The 18,975-nt window shown below is 44.4% G+C and overlaps 2 protein-coding genes and 1 long non-coding RNA gene across 3 annotated transcripts in view; 1 reads left to right on the top strand and 2 right to left on the bottom strand.

Annotated features, from left to right (window-relative positions):
- Window positions 1-3,247, bottom strand: part of LOC132473702 (uncharacterized) — a 215,506-nt gene extending 212,259 nt beyond the window's left edge. The window contains exon 1 of the long non-coding RNA XR_009529454.1: window positions 1,555-3,247. This is a non-coding gene — a long non-coding RNA (uncharacterized LOC132473702). The remainder of the gene's footprint in view (window positions 1-1,554) is intronic.
- Window positions 3,248-4,394: 1,147 nt separating this feature from the next.
- On the bottom strand, window positions 4,395-10,311 carry ogfrl1 (opioid growth factor receptor-like 1). Its single transcript, XM_060072966.1, has 7 exons — window positions 9,613-10,311; window positions 8,671-8,757; window positions 8,212-8,290; window positions 7,659-7,737; window positions 7,114-7,180; window positions 6,680-6,825; window positions 4,395-6,232 (listed from the first exon to the last, which is right to left on the bottom strand). The coding sequence occupies exons 1-7, from the start codon at window positions 9,802-9,804 to the stop codon at window positions 5,641-5,643; spliced, it is 1,242 nt and encodes a 413-aa protein (XP_059928949.1). The 5' UTR covers window positions 9,805-10,311; the 3' UTR covers window positions 4,395-5,640.
- Window positions 10,312-11,896: 1,585 nt separating this feature from the next.
- LOC132473664 (high choriolytic enzyme 1-like) lies at window positions 11,897-15,109 on the top strand. The gene is made up of 2 exons (XM_060073876.1): window positions 11,897-11,921; window positions 14,304-15,109. The coding sequence occupies exons 1-2, from the start codon at window positions 11,897-11,899 to the stop codon at window positions 15,050-15,052; spliced, it is 774 nt and encodes a 257-aa protein (XP_059929859.1). The 3' UTR covers window positions 15,053-15,109.
- Window positions 15,110-18,975: the final 3,866 nt, after the last annotated feature.

Consider the following 18,975-nt stretch of genomic DNA (forward strand, 5'->3'; position numbering starts at 1 on the left):
TGTGGAAATTAAGCGTTTGGTCCATTACAGTGTGTGTGTGCGTTTGCGTGTGTGTGTGTGTGTGTGTGTGTGTGTGTGTGTGTGTGTGTGTGTGTGTGTGTGTGTGTGTGTGTGTGTGTGTGTGTGTGTGTGTGTGTGTGCACGCGTGTGTGTGTGTGAGAAAGAGAGAGAGAAGGGAGAGGCAGATGGAGTCACAAGAAATACATAATGTTTAATGAAACTGTCATAAATCAGAGATAGTGTACAATGGTTTGTTGTGGTTTTCTATTGAGTTTAATTTTACAACATCATACCTTTGTAAACAGACCAAAGACTTGAGTTGTTGCAGGTGTAAATACCCTTCACTAAGCCAGCTGGCAGCTATGAAAACCATCAGCCCTTGGTTTCCTCTTTGTGTGTGTGTGTGTGTGTGTGTGTGTGTGTGTGTGTGTGTGTGTGTGTGTGTGTGTGTGTGTGTGTGTGTGTGTGTGTGTGTGTGTGTGTGTGTGTGTGTGTGTGTGTGTGTGTGTGTGTGTGTGTGTGTGTGTGTGTGTGTGTGTGTGTGTGTGTACATGCAAAATGTAAGGCATTTGTTGCACTTACATACCAACCATAATTCTACAAAACTACCAAAATAACAAATATATTCACTGCACTTTTGTGTGTTTGGGTGTGTGTTTGTGTGTGTGTGTCAGGGAAAAGAAAATTTAGTGCTGGCAAGTGTTTGTGAAGTAAACGTGCCAGGAATAATCTGCTCCCCCCCCCCCCCCCCCCGTCTTCTTCCACATTCTCCTCATCTCTCCACCCACCCCCCCCCCCCCCCCCCAATCCCTTCAGCTAAGCTCTTCATAAAAGCAGGGATAATACTTTTATTTTGATACACATTGACAGCACCCCCGCCACACAAAAACACATACACACACACACACTATCCAGCATGTATTCACATCGAAGAACATATCCTCACTGATCGAGACAAAAGTGTGGTCTGACAAACCTTGTTTTTTATTTATTTACTTTAATTACAGTTGCATAATATTGAAATCTTGTTCTCATTGTTAAATGTTGTTTTGCACCCGGTTTTGTTTCATTTATTTATTATGAATAATCATAATTTAGCATACTATCATATGGGACAGAAGTTAAATATTAGTGTTTTGGCCAACACATTTCACAATTTGGCTTCACCAAACTATTGTCGCCAGAATCTGAGAACAAGTGTAAATGACCAGCCAAACAGTGGAATTTACAATATGCATGTATCCAATAGACATGTGCATAATGCTCTTTATCTAAACAATCTTTAAAAATAATACAAATTCCAATACATATTCCAGGTAAAAAACGGATTGCATTGAGTTCACATTTTGTTGCCCAATTAGTATGCTCTAATTGGCCAATCAAATTTGTAAATATATACGTTGTTCATCTGGACAAACACACACAAACACACACACATTCATACACACGCGCGCGCACACACACACACACACACACACACACACACACACACACACACACACACACACACACACACACACACACACACACACACGCACACACACACACACACACGTGTTGTTGTTATTTTTTTTCTTATTCCGCATACAAATAAACGGTTAAAAAATACAAAAGAGGCACTTCATATACATACTCTAACCCATACCCACAATCACTATATTACAACAATACATCATACAACAGAGCTCATGTTGTGCACATCATATACCTGAAAAGATCACTTAACAATTATGTTAGAGACAGTGCCTGTTCAAGGAGACTGAGGGTCAAAATCTCCCTTTTTAACAGCATGGACAACCCTTGTGTCTTGAACCTTGCATGGCTTGTATTTTCAATTTCAAGTACAGCAATTTGAACCAGGAAAAAAAAAACTAACAAGTAAAAAAAAATCACACACACAAATTCTTTAAAGCACACTTTGTCACTAGCTAGGAACGCAGCCCAAACTACTGAGTTGTAAGGCTGCAATACAGCTGAAACAGTTCTGGCTGTGCATTTTATGATACAAATGTACAGTAAAAACCAAGCCATTCACACGTCCTGGTAGGAAAAATGTTAACCGAAAGCTACTGTTACCAGGATTACATGGAACGTCCTGCCCTGGTCTTCTGTTGTTGGATTCTAAAAAACACATCATATATATTGTGTTTGTGTATGTGTGTATATACTAGGATATATATGGTAATGTGTGTATGTATATGCATACATACAACCCCAGTGGTGTGCATACATGCATGTTTGTACAATCAAAGCCAAAAAAAAAAGTTTAGGAGGTTATGCATGGATAGATTAATGATTAATGAGCCACTTCTTAAAGTGTAATTCCGGGTGGAAATTTAACCAAGGGTCTTTTTCGGTTTCGTTGATAATCGATTATAGAGCTTGCCCCGAATGCCAGGATCAATGTTACAGCCCAAATGCCTTCCATGTTATTGGCTAGCGGCAGTGTGAATGCTTCCAAATCGAACATTTTTAACCACTAATATTGCTCAAAATAGCACCAAACCTCTGCAGTAGCATGACTAGGGTCCCTACACAAAAGACTGTTTCCAGGTCTGTGCCTTACCTGTAGGGCCATGTTTCCAGGAGGTCCACACAAGTCGAACACCTGCTACCGTAAATAATATAATAGATTAGCCAAAAAATTAACCCTCTTGATACTTGGCTGTTATACATTTTTGCGCCTCTATTATATTATTTACAGTAGCCGGTAATCTATGGAGCCAGTTTCCTGCCATAATTCAAACCTGAAAAAAAAAGTTTCAAAGGCTTGTAAGTCTGGGTTTGAAAACTCAACACCTTGTAAAAAAAGGTTCTGCAACACTGAAAAAAGAGATTATAACCTGAAAAAAATTCAAACAAAAATTCAAACATCTGTAAACATGATTTTGTGTTCTATTTTATCTTCTTCATCATTTTCACCAACACATTTTCAAAGTTCAAACAATTTCACCAGCGCATTTGCAGAGTTTCAAATCTGGCACTGTTCTAACAGTGTATTTCATTGTTTCCCGGTTTTGAAACCTAGTAAATGGGATTCTGCAAACAGGTGTTCATACATTGAGAAATAAGTTTTGAAAGGTTGTATATTTAGTTTTAAAAACTTGTAAAGGTGTACGTTTACGCCATTGCAACGTATTTTTTCAGAACTGACTTTTCCGCATTGACTTTTCAGAGATTTTATCACACAGGCGCAAGCTTTGAGTTACGTGAATATTGGCAGTGTTCTGTCACGCATTTGTTTTGAAACTCCTGACAGTCAAGTCTGAAGAAAAAAAAAACGTTCCTGGGGGCGGGATCATTTAGCTCTAAACCTATTGGTTGCTCTCGGCTGACGTACATTCCAATCACATTCTTGTCATCGGCAGAGCACTGTCAATCAGCCCGGTGAACGGCACATGTACATTCTTCGTCCCTCCCTTATCCCCATGCGGGTGTTGGCGGATGGGGGAGTCTGGGCGGTGGACTGCGACGGCATGATAGTTGTCTGACCCCTTGGAATGTACTGACGTACATTCCAATCACATTCTTTTCATCGGCAGAGCACTGTCAATCACGCACAGCCCGGTGAACGGCACATGTGATTGGAATGTACGTCAGCCGAGAGCAACCAATAGGTTTAGAGCTAAATGGTCCCGCCCCCAGGAACTTTTTGACTGTCAGGAGTTTCAAAACGAGTGCGCGACAGAACACTGCCAATATTCACGTGACTCAAAGCTTGCGCCTGTGTGGTCAAATCTCTGAAAAGTCAGGGCTGAAAAGTCAGTTCTGAAAAAATACGTTGCAATGGCGTAAACGTACACCTTTACAAGTTTTTAAAACTAAATATTCAACCTTTCAAAACTTATTGCTCAATGTATGATTTTCAGAATCCCATTTACAAGGTTTCAAAACCGGGATACAATGAAATACACTGTTAGAACAGTGCCAGATTTGAAACTCTGCAAATGCGCTGGTGAAATTGTTTGATCTTTGAATTTTTTTATTTTTTATTTTTGTAATTTTTTTCAGGTTATAATCTCTTTTTTCAGTGTTGCAAAACCTTTTTTACAAGGTGTTGAGTTTTCAAACCCAGACTTACAAGCCTTTGAAACTTTTTTTTTCAGGTTTGAATTATGGCAGGAAACTGGCTCCATAGTAATCGACTTCTTGGACACATGGCCCTGTGTGTCCTGTAAGGCACAAATCTTGAACACAGTCTTTTTGAATAAACTCCCGCTACTCTAACTAATTTGTTGATGCTTTGTATTATGTGTAGGGACCCTAGTCATGCTACTGCCGAGGTTTGTCTTATTTTATGTGTCTTCATGCCGAAAAATACCCTGGGTTCAATTTCCGCTGAAATTACACTTTAATTGAACGGCCAATTGAGAAAACGGATACATGTTTGTTTATGCTTACAGGTCCCAGAAAGATAGACCTTATTTAAATTTGTGGCACTGTTGAGAATGGCATCACATGTTAGGATATTGGCCACAAAGGGTTAAGACATTAATTACATCACTGATATTACTTTTCCCTTTCAAATTACCTTGATCTTCACTTTTTTAAGGACAAATTTGTGCTCTGACAAAGAAAATAATTAATAAACATTTTGAAAAACATAAAGATAATATTTTCCACACATTGCCTATGAAACCAGCGATATCTCTATGCGGGAGAGTCTGAATCCTAGGTACGAAGGCCTGCAAAAATAGGAGAAAGATCGGACACAGCACTTTGAGCAGGAAGACAAAGAGATTGTCAAAAGGTGCGACACAGTTAATACAGTACCATGCACACTGAGCAAACTGCTTGGTGTGCAGTTCACATGAAAGGACCGCGTTCACCTGATACCACACGCACCGCTGAGCAAGTACCAAGCTCCTCTTGACCCTACAGCTGAAAAACACAGCAGCGCTGAGAGGATACCGTGGAGATCACCAGGGGATTGTGTCTGCTACCAGCATCTAGGCCTCGCTACACAACATACAGACTTTAAGTCAAACGGTATTCACTATCTTTCACAGATATTGCTTTGATAAACCAAACCGAAAAGTTGAAAATAAGATAAACGAGGCGTCTATTGTCTATTGCATCCTTCACATAATTAAACAAATGTTAGTGCCTGCATTTAAGGATATTGTTTAGCCTTCCTACTCCCCCACCCACCGCATTTCTCTAAAACAGCTTGTGGTTTCCCCGGTGCAGTGAACCACCAACAAGTGTCTTGGCATTCATTTCAGAGGTTCTGCCTCCGATCTGGACCTGAATGATACCTCCGCCTCCGCCCCTAAATAAATATAAAGGACGAAAAAAGAAGGCAATTTGTCTCCCCGTCCCAAGTGGGATGGTATTCTCTCTCCCAGAGAGACTATACTTCTGGATCTATCAAGATCAAGAGCACCACTAGAAGGTATTTGCGGGGGAAGAGGACATTTACTGGGGCAAAGATAATTGTTGTTTGGCTCAGATGATCATTCTCTAACTCTTTCTCTCTCTCTCTTTCTATCTCTCTCACTCCTTTCTCTCTCTATCCCTCTCATAATATCTCTATCTCTCTCCATATCTCTCTCTTCACTCCCACTACCAACACACAAACACACACACACACCTTTCAATGCGGAAACAAGACTAGTGGCAGGGGGGGTGGGGAGAGTGTCACGCCTCAGCCCCCTCCCCCCAGCCCCTCGTTTCAACACACCGACGCCCGGACTCCATTCCAGCCGGACCACCACCACCACCACCTCCACCACCACCACCACCGTGGTCCCCGCCCCTCCCCTCCTCCCCCACGCCCTCGAGGCCGGCCAGCAGGCTGGGAGGGCGGGAAAACGGCGGCACACAGTCGGGGCCCGCGTCCCCGGCCCCTCTGCGGTGCTCCGGCGTCGGGGCGGGCGCCCGAATCCCGCTGCTCCCGGCGCCTCCGTCATCATCGCCGTCGTCGTCGTCTCCACCCCCTCCCCCTCCGCCCCCCGCGGCCCCCCCACGCCTCTTGGGCTGCGGCCCCCACAGGAAGGCGTGGGCGGGCCGGTAGTGCTGCCGGGCGAAGCGGAGGAGCCGTCGGCGCGTGGCCGGCCGGCGGAGGGTGTAGACGTAGTATTCCAGCGCGCTGTGCCGCATGTTGGGCAGGGTGGCGTGGAGCAGCGACTCCTCCAGCATCAGCCGCACCAGCGGGCCCTTGAGGGCCTCGTAGCCCAGCTCGCCCAGGGACTTGAGGATGCGCGTGATGCGGAGATAGTTGTGCTGCGACCTGCAGAGCGGGGAGAGGAGCGAGGAGGGGTAAGGCACACGGAGGTCAATGCAGGAGCCTCCAGGGCAGGCCAGCCCGCCAGAGAATAAGGGGAGATTGTTGCGAATGGTTCGAGAAAATAGACCTTGCTCAAGGGCACCGATGCAGCGACAAACCACACAAATGATCACCATCTTCGAAATGATGCAAATCGGCGCTATATATAAAGCCCTTTTTGAAAGCAGTTGAGACTGCTTAAAAGGCCCACACAGTGCAGAGATAGCACATTACTCCACATAGAGTGGCACACCCTCTCACACACACATGATTGCACCCATATTCTTTAGATATTCATAGTGAGGGAGTGAATGGGCTCGTGGGTCTGCGTACGCTTGTGTGTGTGTGCTTGTGTCCGTGCGTGTGCGTGAGCGTGCATGTGAGTGCCCTCATGTGTGTCAGGCTCCTTACTCGTTGAGGTGCTGGAAACGGTCCTGCCAGTTGGGACCGCGGGCAACGCTGCCGCTCTTATCCAGTAACCGCACGCCGTAGAATTCCAGCATCAGCGCGTAGGCCGCTAAGAAACGCCGCTTGGCTTCTCGAGTAGTTTGGAATTCCTGGAGGGGGGTGTCGGGAGTGTCAGGAAGAGAGCAATGAAGCATGAAGCACTATGAATTATATATCCTCAAAGACCTCTATACAGCCCTGCGTGTAGATGCTAGTCAAAATGTAGGGTTGTCCGTAGGTTTGAATGTGTGCGTGGCCCGTGTGCGTGTGTGTGTGTGTGTGTGTGTGTGTGTGTGTGTGTGTGTGTGTGTGTGTGTGTGTGTGTGTGTGTGTGTGTGTGTGTGTGTGTGTGTGTGTGTGTGGTTGTGTGTGTGTATGCGTGCATTTGTGTGTCTTACTTTGATCTCGTCCTGAGTCAGTTCTTGTGCGTAGAAGTTAAGCCCTTGTTCCCTTAACGGGAAAAGCCTGATACACACACACACACACACACACACACACACACACACACACACACAAAAACACACACACACACACACACAAAGATAAACACAAACAACATGAAGATTGTGAACATTCAGCCTGGAGAGATGGGTGGGTTGGCAGTACATAACTAGAAGAAAACATATAATATTGTGACTTTCAAACAATAACAGGAGTTGGGTTAGTGAAGTAACGCTCTAACACACACATATCTGAGTGTGAGAGCAGAGCTACAAGGGCGATACAAGGGCAACTGCACCATGCTGTGTTAGACCACCAACCATATAACCATATGTTGTCGAATAAGGCCCGCACACACACACACACACACACACAGACAGTGGGAAACCAACAATGTTTCTCTCTCTATCTCTCTCCCGCACACATAAACACACAGCAATAAAAAAAACAAGGAAAGAAAGAAAGACAGAAAAGAAGAAAGAAAGAGAGAGATGTGACTCACCACTGGATGTAATTGTGGTTGTGCTCCAGTTTATCGTAGTCTCCTCTCCACTTTGTGAGAATCTCCTCTATGTAGATGCCTGTCAGATCACACAAAGGAGTTTGTACTACTTTGTACACACTGTACATGCGTGTGTGTGTGTGTGTTATTCTGTCTTCTGTGGGTTTGCAAAGGTGAATTGTTCAAACTGTGAGAGTGTGCGTATGTGTCTCTGTGTGTGTGGATGTGTGTATGTGTGTGTGTGTGTGTGTGTGTGTGTGTGTGTGTGTGTGTGTGTGTGTGTGTGTGTGTGTTTAAACGCTGGATTCATTCTTACTCCGCTGGCCTCTCCTATTCAAACATGATCTTTTGACCAAAATCAAAACAGCCAAATCCCCAAAACCAATACTAGTGAAACATATAATTTGGGCCCGCTTCTCTTTGTGTGTGTGTGTGTGTGTGTGTGTGTGTGTGTGTGTGTGTGTGTGTGTGTGTGTGTGTGTGTGTGTGTGTGTGTGTGTGTGTGTGTGTGTGTGTGTGTGTGTGTGAGGGGGGGGGGGGGGGGGGGACTCACCATCTGGAATCAGAGGGATCTTGTTCAGGTAAAAGCGCAGGTTGCGGAATTCACTCGGCTGCCTGGACTCTTTGTAGTTCTAAACAGGAGGACGGTAGAAATCATACGTTGTGTCTATAAACGTGTGTATGTGCATGTGTATGTGTGTGTGTTTGTGTTTGTATGTGTAAGTGTAAGTGTATGTGCATGTGTATGTGTGTGTGTTTGTGTTTGTATGTGTAAGTGTAAGTGTATGTGTGTGTGTTTGTGTTTGTATGTGTAAGTGTAAGTGTATGTGCATGCGTATGTGTATGTATGTGTTTGTGGGTGCGTGTGTGTTTATGTGTTTGTATGCGTGTGTGTCTGTGCGTGTGTTCGTGTTTTTGTGTGTGTTCGTGTTTTTGTGTGTGTTCGTGTTTTTGTGTGTGTGTGTGTGTTCGTGTGTGTGTGTGTACGTGTCTGTGTGTGTGTTGTGTGTACCGGGTAGCTGTGTCGGTACTTGTATAGATCTCTGGCAGCGTAGAAGCTCCTCTTCATTTTCGGGGCGGACTGTGGAGATTCTGACAGCTGGAGGGGGGGGGGGGGGGGGGGGGGGGGGGGAGTGAGAGAGAGAGAGAGAGAGAGAGAGAGAGAGAGAGAGAGAGAGAGAGAGAGAGGAGAGAGAGAGAGAGAGAGAGAGAGAGAGAGAGAGAGAGAGAGAGAGGAGAGAACGAAGGAAGAAACAGAGAAAGCAATAAAGGGAGAATGATCATTTTGACCTCAAGAAGTGCGGGTCCTGATCCCTGAAAGGCTGAGCTGAAAAGCTGAGCCATGCTGGAGCTTAAAGGGGGGTTTGTAAAGCGCTGGCGCCGCACTGTGGGTCAGCCATTTCAGCCAAAATGTTTGACCACAAAAACGATAAAAAGGAGGACATTATACACTTCATTTCACTGCCCAGTAAGAAAGATGTGACGATTCATCAATTTTTTGTTTCTGAATTAATTTTGAAACTTAAATAAAGGTTTCATATTAGCTATACACTTCTATCCTAGGCAGTAGACCTTGGCCTACGACCCCCCCCGCCCCCCCTCCCCCCAACGGTTCTCTATTTACTTTACTGACACTGTCTTATAATAGGCAAGCATGTACTCCATCTTCTTGGAAGATTTCCTGATTTCCTTAGTTTGTTATAACTAAGCATAGTTATAACAACCGTCACCATTCACAGTAAAAAAACACCATTCAGTATGTGGTGACATTGTGGGGTTGCAATAGGCCGGTTACAGCGCGTCTATAAACACACGCAGTTCACTCTCAGCTGGGTCTGCTGATCATGAGTCAGTCAGCGAGCACGCTCAGCCGTCCGCCACACGCTGCTTTCTAATAAGTGAACGACGACGTGCTTAATCCGTTGTGCAATAATCCTCGGTGTAGCCTGCCTACCTGCAGGGACATGTCGCCGGGGTCGACCGAGCATCGACCCATCTCGGCCGGACCGACAGACCCGGAGATGCCGCTTCCTTCTGCAGCCTCCACCGGCGGGTCGTCGCTCTCCGAGTCCGACCCCCACGTCGAGTCGCATTCCTCCACTGTGCTCGGCTCCTTGTAACGCCAACTGCCCATCAGATTTCCCATTTAAAAGAAATCCCTAAAACTACGCAACGCCACAATTCGATAATCTCAACGTCCCGCTCGGGTTGTGTGTGTCCTCCTCTCCTCCGTCCTCGCTGGAGCCTACATCGTTTTAATCTGCCGCACGAGTTTCCGTGTTTCACAGCCGAGCTGCGAGCTGCTACCTCGGCCTGCCCTAGCGAAGCGGGGCTTTTCACTGGCAGAGAAATGGGGAGGGTGGGGGGGTTCAACCACAGCGGCTACGCGCCCGTTTACGCGACTTGCACGTGGCCCCAATGAGCTTCTTGCAAATAACCCCTGGTGACAGCAGCATCAGGACCCGAGCGGTCACGTGGTAGGCCTGCCAGCGGGACAGAAAAAGGTTACCAGTAATCTCCACCCGGACCGGATATCATCAATGTCACAAGAACACGCTCACTTGCAACCAGAAACACACAAGCGCGAGAACACGCACACTAGCACGCACGCACGCACTCATACATACATACACACGCACAAACACAGACGCTGAAGCAGCAACGGAAACCTAGACGAATAAGTGGGCTGGGCCAAGTTGTTACAACACCAATTGTCAAATTAGGGGAAGCGGAACTACAACGCAGTAGGCGGTCTGATATTTTCTTGGACTGCAACGGACAAGTGTCTTGTTCGATTGAAGGAAGTTGTCGATTAGGCTACACGATATAGTTTCAACTTGCCCATTGCATCTCACATGGCTCAACGTCTGTGCCCATCATCATGTTCTCAGCATAGTACTTAGAAGCGGACCTTTTTTCCCCCCCTGTGTTTTGCAGGTGTTAGTTTCTCTTGTGATTTAAAGAGGCACTATCTTGGGCAAACCCCTGAATTACGTGTTTCACAAAAACTTCCTGAACTGACTTTCTGTTTCAATAATGATCACGATCACGTTGGGTAGTAAATGATTAGTTAAAATTGGAAAGTACATTCCATAATAATGAAAGATTAACTGACTAGAATGCTAGATGGTGTGTGTGTGTGTGTGTGTGTGTGTGTGTGTGTGTGTGTGTGTGTGTGTGTGTGTGTGTGTGTGTGTGTGTGTCTGTGTGTGTGTGTGTGTGTGTGTGTGTGTGTGTGTGTGTGTGTGTGTGTGTGTGTGTGTGTGTGTGTGTGTGTGTGTGTGTGTAGAAACGCTGGTGCAACCACTGGCAAGATGAATTAATATTACATGCATGAATTTTGATCCACCCTGAAGTCCCAGATGCAGAAGGCGGTCTTGATCCACAATATTGTTTCGAGACCTGTGTTGTTCCCTCAGGACCGAACCCCTTCCAGTCCCCCATGTACGGGGCCCACTAATCCCAAGGGCCCCTCCCACTAATCCCAAATCGGAGGGGCCTGGTTTCAGGACCTAAAAAGGACAAAAAGGAATATAAAGGAATAAAGGAATAAAGGAATCTTCCTCACAGGTTGGACTCAGCATGTAGCGTGAGGTCCGGCGCTCTGTCGATGCGTTGACAATGACCCCGCATTCAACATGTGGTTTTCTGTTTATTATCGTCTGTATTGATTTATTTTTTAAACATACTGCCCATGCAACCCCAATCGTATTGATCCGATTGATCACATGAAAACCCCTACACGTCTTCTGGTCATCAACATGTTATGTACATATTCATCGGCACACCTCAACTTGATGTATAGATATTTAATATTTATATTCTTTATTGTCCATTCCTAGTCTCCCTTAGTCTCTACCCTCCAAGATATGTTTGCGATATTCCCGTATTTTTACATCATCTGGAACGCAGCTAGTCTTTTGTTTTTGACCTGGCGCTGACCGCTCTAGCTCGGGGTAGTGGTAGGATCCTGTGGGGGGGGGGTCCCTGAAGTGTTCTAGGGAAACCAAACAGAAGAATTCCTGGCCCACTGGGCCGTAGCCCAGGCTTCAGTCTGTTTCCCCAGCACTCATATTGCAGCCCGCACGCAGGGAGGCGGCTGACTGGAACGGCTCAGGTAAACCCTGGAAACAGGAATCAATAGACACACACAATCTCAAGATCCAAAAGCAGTCTTTACTAGAAAAATGGTTCTGCGTTACGGGTGATCGGTCAGGGGATCAGGCAATTAAACAGACATGGAGAAGAAAAAGGGGACATCAGGTAAAACAAGCGGAAATCTAAAACCAGGAACACCAAACACAAGGGGAAGCTGTAATGGCTGACTGGCAGACAGAGAGAGGGGAAAACACACAGACTAAAACACTAGTAAGGGGAGGATAAGGAGGGACAGGGGAAGGGGGGCAGACAATGAGAGAGGCGGGGAAACAAGCAAGTTATCTGACACGAGAAGAGTTGTGAGACACAAGGGATACATAGATTCTACGCTGCTGGCCTCTAGATCGTATAGCATCACTGCCATATCTGAGAGGCAAAGACTTGCCTGTAAACTAATACAAAACAGGGGAGCTGCAGTTTTAAGCACTTAATCATTTCAGTTCTCAACCGATTTTAACAATTCATTTTTCTATCCGAGGGTTTACAATCTTCGTGGTGTTAAAAAAATGTACATATATTTTACATTTTATTTATAATTTTATTTAATATGAATTTAAAACCGACTCATCGAAATAAGTTCAGAAATGTAAGCATTGTAGTGCTTTCTCTACAGAAAAACCGTAACCCCATAATCATTGTTATTTGTTTACAGGAAAGTCTTCAAGAATTGAAGAATTGCAACAACGGGACATTGCAGTCAATGTGGCGTCTATGTATGTATGACAATGAGTAAAAGGTAAAACAGAAAATAAAATAATCAAAAAGCAATAAAAAACATAACCTAAGGAGCAGGGTGTGATGTCCCAATGTGTGTGATGCATCTACCCCTCACACATTTCAACAAGGTTTAAACCTTTAATTGGAAACAGTAAATAAATTTGAGGCTAGCCTAGGTTTCAATAACACATTTTCAGCAGATTAAAACAAGTACAAACTTGTCTCACTGTGAATCTGTCAGGGACATTGATAGTAAAGACATTTTAAAATAGTAAGGAGTTGGGTGAGTTTATGTTTTCACTCCCTCTACCGCATTAAAGAAATATATAGCCTGCTAAATGCTGTAATGACCTTCAGCAAACGAGGACAGGTGGAATGGATGTATCTCATATACCACGGCCAGGAAAAATCCTGTGGCGGCCGTTCACCGCTAGCTTACCTGAGCTAAAAAAAAAACATGATTCATAACGTATGAGAAGTTAACAAGACAGCAAAAAATGAAGAACTCCCCTGTAAAATACTGAACAATAAAATCTCCCTAAAAAAAGTAATCCTTTTAATGGTGTTCCACCCACCTATTTCCCCTGGTTAACTGACAAGGTTAAACTAGCTTAAAAACACATATGAAATGTGTTGACGAAGTTGCCAAATATCAAGTAATTATTCGCTGAGAATCTTCTGGCAAAGCATTTTTGTCATGTTTCCAATATTTATTCAGTTTTGTAATTCTTATGTTATATATAAGAAGAAAGCTCTTCTGTTGCCTGGTTGTTATATGATCTTTTCCATCTAATGAAGTAGTGAGTCATATTAGATTCTGAAAGTAACTTTAACACAAAATAAATGGCTGTAGCGTACAGATTTTTATTCTTGGATTAGTGCAATTTCCCATTAAAGATTATCTTTGAGTTCAGTTTAAATGACCATCGCCTGTAGCTGAGTAAGCAAGGGTTGGAATCTGCTTAAAAATTGACATATTGGTCAGCTGGAGTAAAAATGTGGATGAGATGAATTATGAATGAAAAGCAAGACCAATGCGTGGTGAGAGGGAAGGTATTACCGCTCAATGTTTCTATTTCTTGGCTCGATCCAAACCTCTACCCTCTAAAAAATAGTTGCTATTTATGTTTTTTTACTTGTATTCACCCTTTTGAAAAAAGTCAATAATGCAATCGCCATGCTGGCTATAATGTAATTATCCACACAAACGGTTGGTTATTATTCAATGATACATGATAAAGTAATCGTTTTACACTACAGGTAGTTCCGACTGAGTAACCTAACAGACAGACCTTTAGACATGATCAAATGAGCATGTCAGCACACTGTGCTCAAATGTGAAATGCGTCATCACTATGATATAACTTCACCATTGATAAACCAAAGGCCTAGATTAAAAATGCATGTTGAGTTTGCAAACGTGGTAGCAAATTCTCTCCATGAAATATTAATTCTGATTGGGAAATCCCATGAACTCAATAAAGCATTAGCTCATGTTGGCTGGCTGACTACAGCAGGGGCTTCAAGTGTCTTTGTTGTAAGGCTGTTACTGAGGTATTCCCACTGTCTGCAGTAGTAAATTGTCATTGTGTTGATTAGGAGTCTATGGACGTGTCTAATTGTTTTCCGGCTCTTAATAAGAATCACTGTGAATTGTATCTCCGTTTCCTTGGGATGCCAATAACAAAGAGGTCTTAATTTGACAGTGAAAATTGCTCCACAATTTGAATTATGTAGTTATATTTTATGACTTTGATCACAATATTAAAGGTGCACATGTCCTAGAAGACAATGAGGACATGGATATCCTCACAGAGATTCTGATCTCCAACAACGGCTCCAATGAGATCCTGCTGGAGGGAGACTTGCTTCTACCAACAACCAGAAACGCCATGAAGTGTTTTAGGAACAACTGCCTGTGGAAAAAATCCTCCAATGGCCTTGTGACCATTCCCTACACAGTGAGCAGAGCCTACACCTCCGCGGAGAGGTCACGAATTGTGAGCGCCATGCAGTCCTTCCACCGGACCACCTGCATCCGCTTTGTGCCCCGCCAGAACCAGAAGGACCACATCAGCGTTCAGAGCGGAGGTGGATGCTACTCCTCTCTGGGCAGGACAGGAGGCAGGCAGGTACTCTCTCTCAAGAGATCGGGATGCATGAACTTCGGCACCATGCAGCACGAGCTGAACCACGCTCTGGGCTTCAACCACGAGCAGACCAGGAGTGACCGTGACCAGTATGTCAGGATAAACTGGAGGAACATCAATCGAAGCAATGTCTACAACTTCAAGAAGCAGGACACCAACAACCTGAACACCCCCTACGATTACTCCTCCATCATGCACTACGGCAGAACAGCCTTCTCCATAAATGGACGTGACAGCATCACCCCCATCCCAAACTCCCGTGTTCGGCTTGGCCAGAGAAAGGGAATGACCCGGAATGACATCCTGAGGATCAACCGACTCTATCGCTTGTTAAAACCACCAACCATTTGCCTGCAAACATCAAATTGATGTTGTTTCTCACCAAAATATGTTCTCCTGATATGTTTCATTAAAAATGTCGCTTCACTGCAATTCATTTGTGTAGTTGTCATTTCTTATTTTATTTTGGGTGATTATCAACATAAACCTCAGTTTATGTTGATAATAACAGCTTTATATAAACATCTTTGATGAAATGGACCTATTATCATGCCCAGCACAAGATGATGTTGTGCTTCTAACCACACAGACTACAAGATGATAATGTGATTTTAATTACATACTAGTAGTAACAAAAACATGAATATTGTTACAATTGTTTTAAAAAGGTATCTGCATGCTAACTCAATCAAAAGGGATACGAGTGCCCAAGTTGGTCCTAATCGTTGAGATTATGACTGAATCTATAGAGGGGCGCTCATGTCCTATATATTCATTATGCTATAGGCATAGGCAGTGGCGGCGCCAGAAATAATTTGTTGCAGTTGCTTAACAGTTGCTGTATGAATTCAAGAGGTTGCTGGTCAAAAAAAAAAAACTTGATCAAAACACCTGAATTTGGCAGAGGCACGGCCGGGAAGACATTTTCGGCACGGGTTGGGGTGGTTGCGGTCCCGTACGAGGCAAGTTTACAGTACAGTAACAACACAGACTAATCGCACCACTGTGATTGAGTGTGATCGTATCATTTGACAGTTCAACGTGCGCTATCTTTCTCCCTCTCCCTCACACACGCACAGACATAAAGACGTAAAGACATAGAACAATATAGAGGAAGATCTTTAAGAAGGCCAACATGAAAATAGCCCAGCGGCATGTACACATTCACTGCTAGTCCAGGTGGCACTGCGGCCACACGACATATAACAAACAACATAGTTCTCTCAATCAACAGCCCGTCAGCAGTCCCCCAACTACAAGGTTAGCTGTCCTGTCAATAGTGGTGAATTGCACATCTCAGACCCACCGTCGCCACGGTACATTCCAAAGCATTCACATTAGTTGCTTGCGCGATACGTCTCAAATGTAGGCCTATGTGGAACATTAATACAATAGTTGCTATTATTGTTGATACTATTATACTTCATAATACTTCTATTAAGGGCAGATCATACCAGGCTACGATAAACCCATCCTTAAGGTATGAGCCAAACCTAGAATCTAGTTCTACTTCAAAACAAAATCACATGGGCCCCAAGTCAATATGCTGCGACGGGCAAACTTAATAACCAAACGGCCTACCTTAAATCGATGTCTTGATCACAGGACGTCTTGCAATATTCCACTTTAATCCATACGGTTTAACACACCAACATTGCTAGCAAGCATGTGCTAACATTGTATTGCTAATTCAGAACTGTGTAGGCTACAATATTGTCTTCCGTTTCTTCAGACATTGCCCACATCCAAAATGTGTCATGTATAAAAATATAAGCCTATGCCAATTATATTATTTTAACTAAAAGGAGGTACCGTATTACAACAAATTAATATATCAAGACACATCGTGTGATTCACAACACAAAATGAAAAAAGAACTTGCAAGCATGCCCAACGCTCGGGAACTGGGCACGGTGAGGGGGAGGGGAGGAGAGGAGAGTCCCAGGCTGACTCGTGTTGATTTGAACGACAGTCCAGTCACGGCCCTGAAATGTTGACGCTACTCACTGATTATGCACTTAATCTGGTGATTCATATGACAGGAATGGTCGGTATGGTGACGGGTACCGCATTCGGCCATAGGTTTAGTTGAACTTATTTAATACCATTTTACGGAAAATGGCATTATTTCAAATATGTTGTTTGAGTTTGACAAAAAATCAGGGGTTGCTCTGGGGTTTCTGAGTAATTGCTTGGAGTTGCTTTAGCAACGGCAAGCAACCGTTTGGCGCCGCCCCATAGGCATAGGCATTAAACCGAGCAAGACTTGTCGAAGTTGGCAAACAGCATTTTAGACACAGAGCAGTGTAGGCTGGGCAATTTAGTATATTGCTACAATGACTTATATCACCAGGAGCTAAGCTTTAGTTGATTTATTATTATTATTATTATTAATATAATACTGTATATTTAACGGCGACGCCCATGTGCATATAGATACCTACCACCAGGGAGCAGTGTTTACTATGTAATGCAGTTGGTAGTAAACAAGATCTGTATTATCATATCTGCATTTGTTTCCTACATACCCGCCTGTTTATCTAACGTGCGCACACACACACCAAATGCCCTTGCTGTTGGGCATCAGCCAAGAAGAGGCGTACATGTAGCTGAGATAAGGGCTCTAAGTGAAGTGGGCAGCTCAATATTGTTTGCCTGCCTTGCATTTTCTCTTTCTCTCGCTGCATGTGGTCTCTCTGCATTTGTGTGCTTGCGCCTTTGAGCATATTTGTGCTTGTGTGTGTTTGTGTGTGTGTCTACATGCATTCATGAGAACTTGTGGGAGAAAATAGATGTGTGTGTGTGTGTGTGTGTGTGTGTGTGTGTGTGTGTGTGTGTGTGTGTGTGTGTGTGTGTGTGTGTGTGTGTGTGTGTGTGTGTGTGTGTGTGTGTGTGTGTGTGTGTGTGTGTGTGTATATTCGCTTGTGTGTGTGACATCCATGTGCGCGTATGGTTCAAAAGAGATGGAGCAAGAGATTGGAAGATTGGAGGGCAAAGCAGCTGTCTCTTTGAGAGGAGACGTCTCATCTCCCCGTCTCCTGGAAGAAAGGACGGAGTGACAGAGGGAGAGGAACAGGAGAAAGTGAAGCACAGGGGAGGAGGTACTTCTACTGCAGCAGTCCCCATCCGACGGAGATGAAATAGGCAGACAGGCGCAGTGTTTAAAGTGACAGTTGGGCTGCCCTCTGATAACCTCTAAAGTGCACAACCCTTCCATAGTTACCGCCGCCTCTGAGGGATACAATCAAAGACACCAATTTCATTTATTTTTCTACCTTCTGACTGTCGAGACAATTGGACTCTCCCAACAGCACTCAACTCGTCGATTCCCGTCAATCCCTGACTATCATTTTGTGACAAATAACTGCCAAATTATTTCTGATTTCCAGGCTCTGGTTATAACGTTGCGTATCAGTCTGTGTAATCTGAATGCCTTCACTACCAGTAATGAGTCGTAGAGGATATCATTAGCCATGCTTATGTGAAATGGAGACTGGCCAACAGATTATATCGAGCGTCCGCCTTTTTCCTCTAACATTGTTTATCCTCCTGGCATTGCGGTCGATTCACGAGACATTCACGATTCACTCATTCCGGGGAATTCTTAACAAACTGAAAAGCACATTATAAGTAGGCCTACTCGAACAACCCTTGTCTGGTGGCAGATAAACACTCTCGCTGGATAATTTGGCAAACAGAGTGGCCCTTTGACTTGGCCCGAGACAGAGCGCTATACCTCCTGTTAGCTTGGCAGGAAAATGAGTCCGGGCGGCTTAAGAAAATAAGCATTTTGATTCGATGGAAAACTCGACGTTAAGGGTATTGTTGTCCAAAACGGCACCTTACCCAATCCCATCACTACCCTTCCCAACCACATACGGCCCAACTGCTGTTGCAGTCGCTCCACAGGGGGACCAAGGAAATGTGTTTTTCTCCTTTGACGAGTGTTGTCTGCCAGATGCATGGCAGACAGACATGCCTTTGGTGTGGTAGATAGTCCTCAGTTGTCCTCTGCCATAGAAGAACCCAACCTAAAACATCTGTTTGAAGATACCACTCCAGGCAGAAGAACCAGCAGGAGACTCGTTCCAGCACATCAACGGCACACCTGCAACGCAATCAAGGACACTCCTCGCATCACCAAAGCTAAATGTGTCATTTAACACACATCTGGAAACAAAGCAGACACATTCGGAAAAACAATGGAAGTCGCCTCCTGTTCGCTGGGCAGACCACGCCGGAAATCACAAACACATTGTGGCTTTGATTTGTTTCTCCGGGGCCACCACGGA

This window comes from Gadus macrocephalus, chromosome 15, assembly GCF_031168955.1.
Source record: "Gadus macrocephalus chromosome 15, ASM3116895v1".
In the NCBI taxonomy this organism is placed as follows: Eukaryota; Metazoa; Chordata; class Actinopteri; order Gadiformes; family Gadidae; genus Gadus; species Gadus macrocephalus.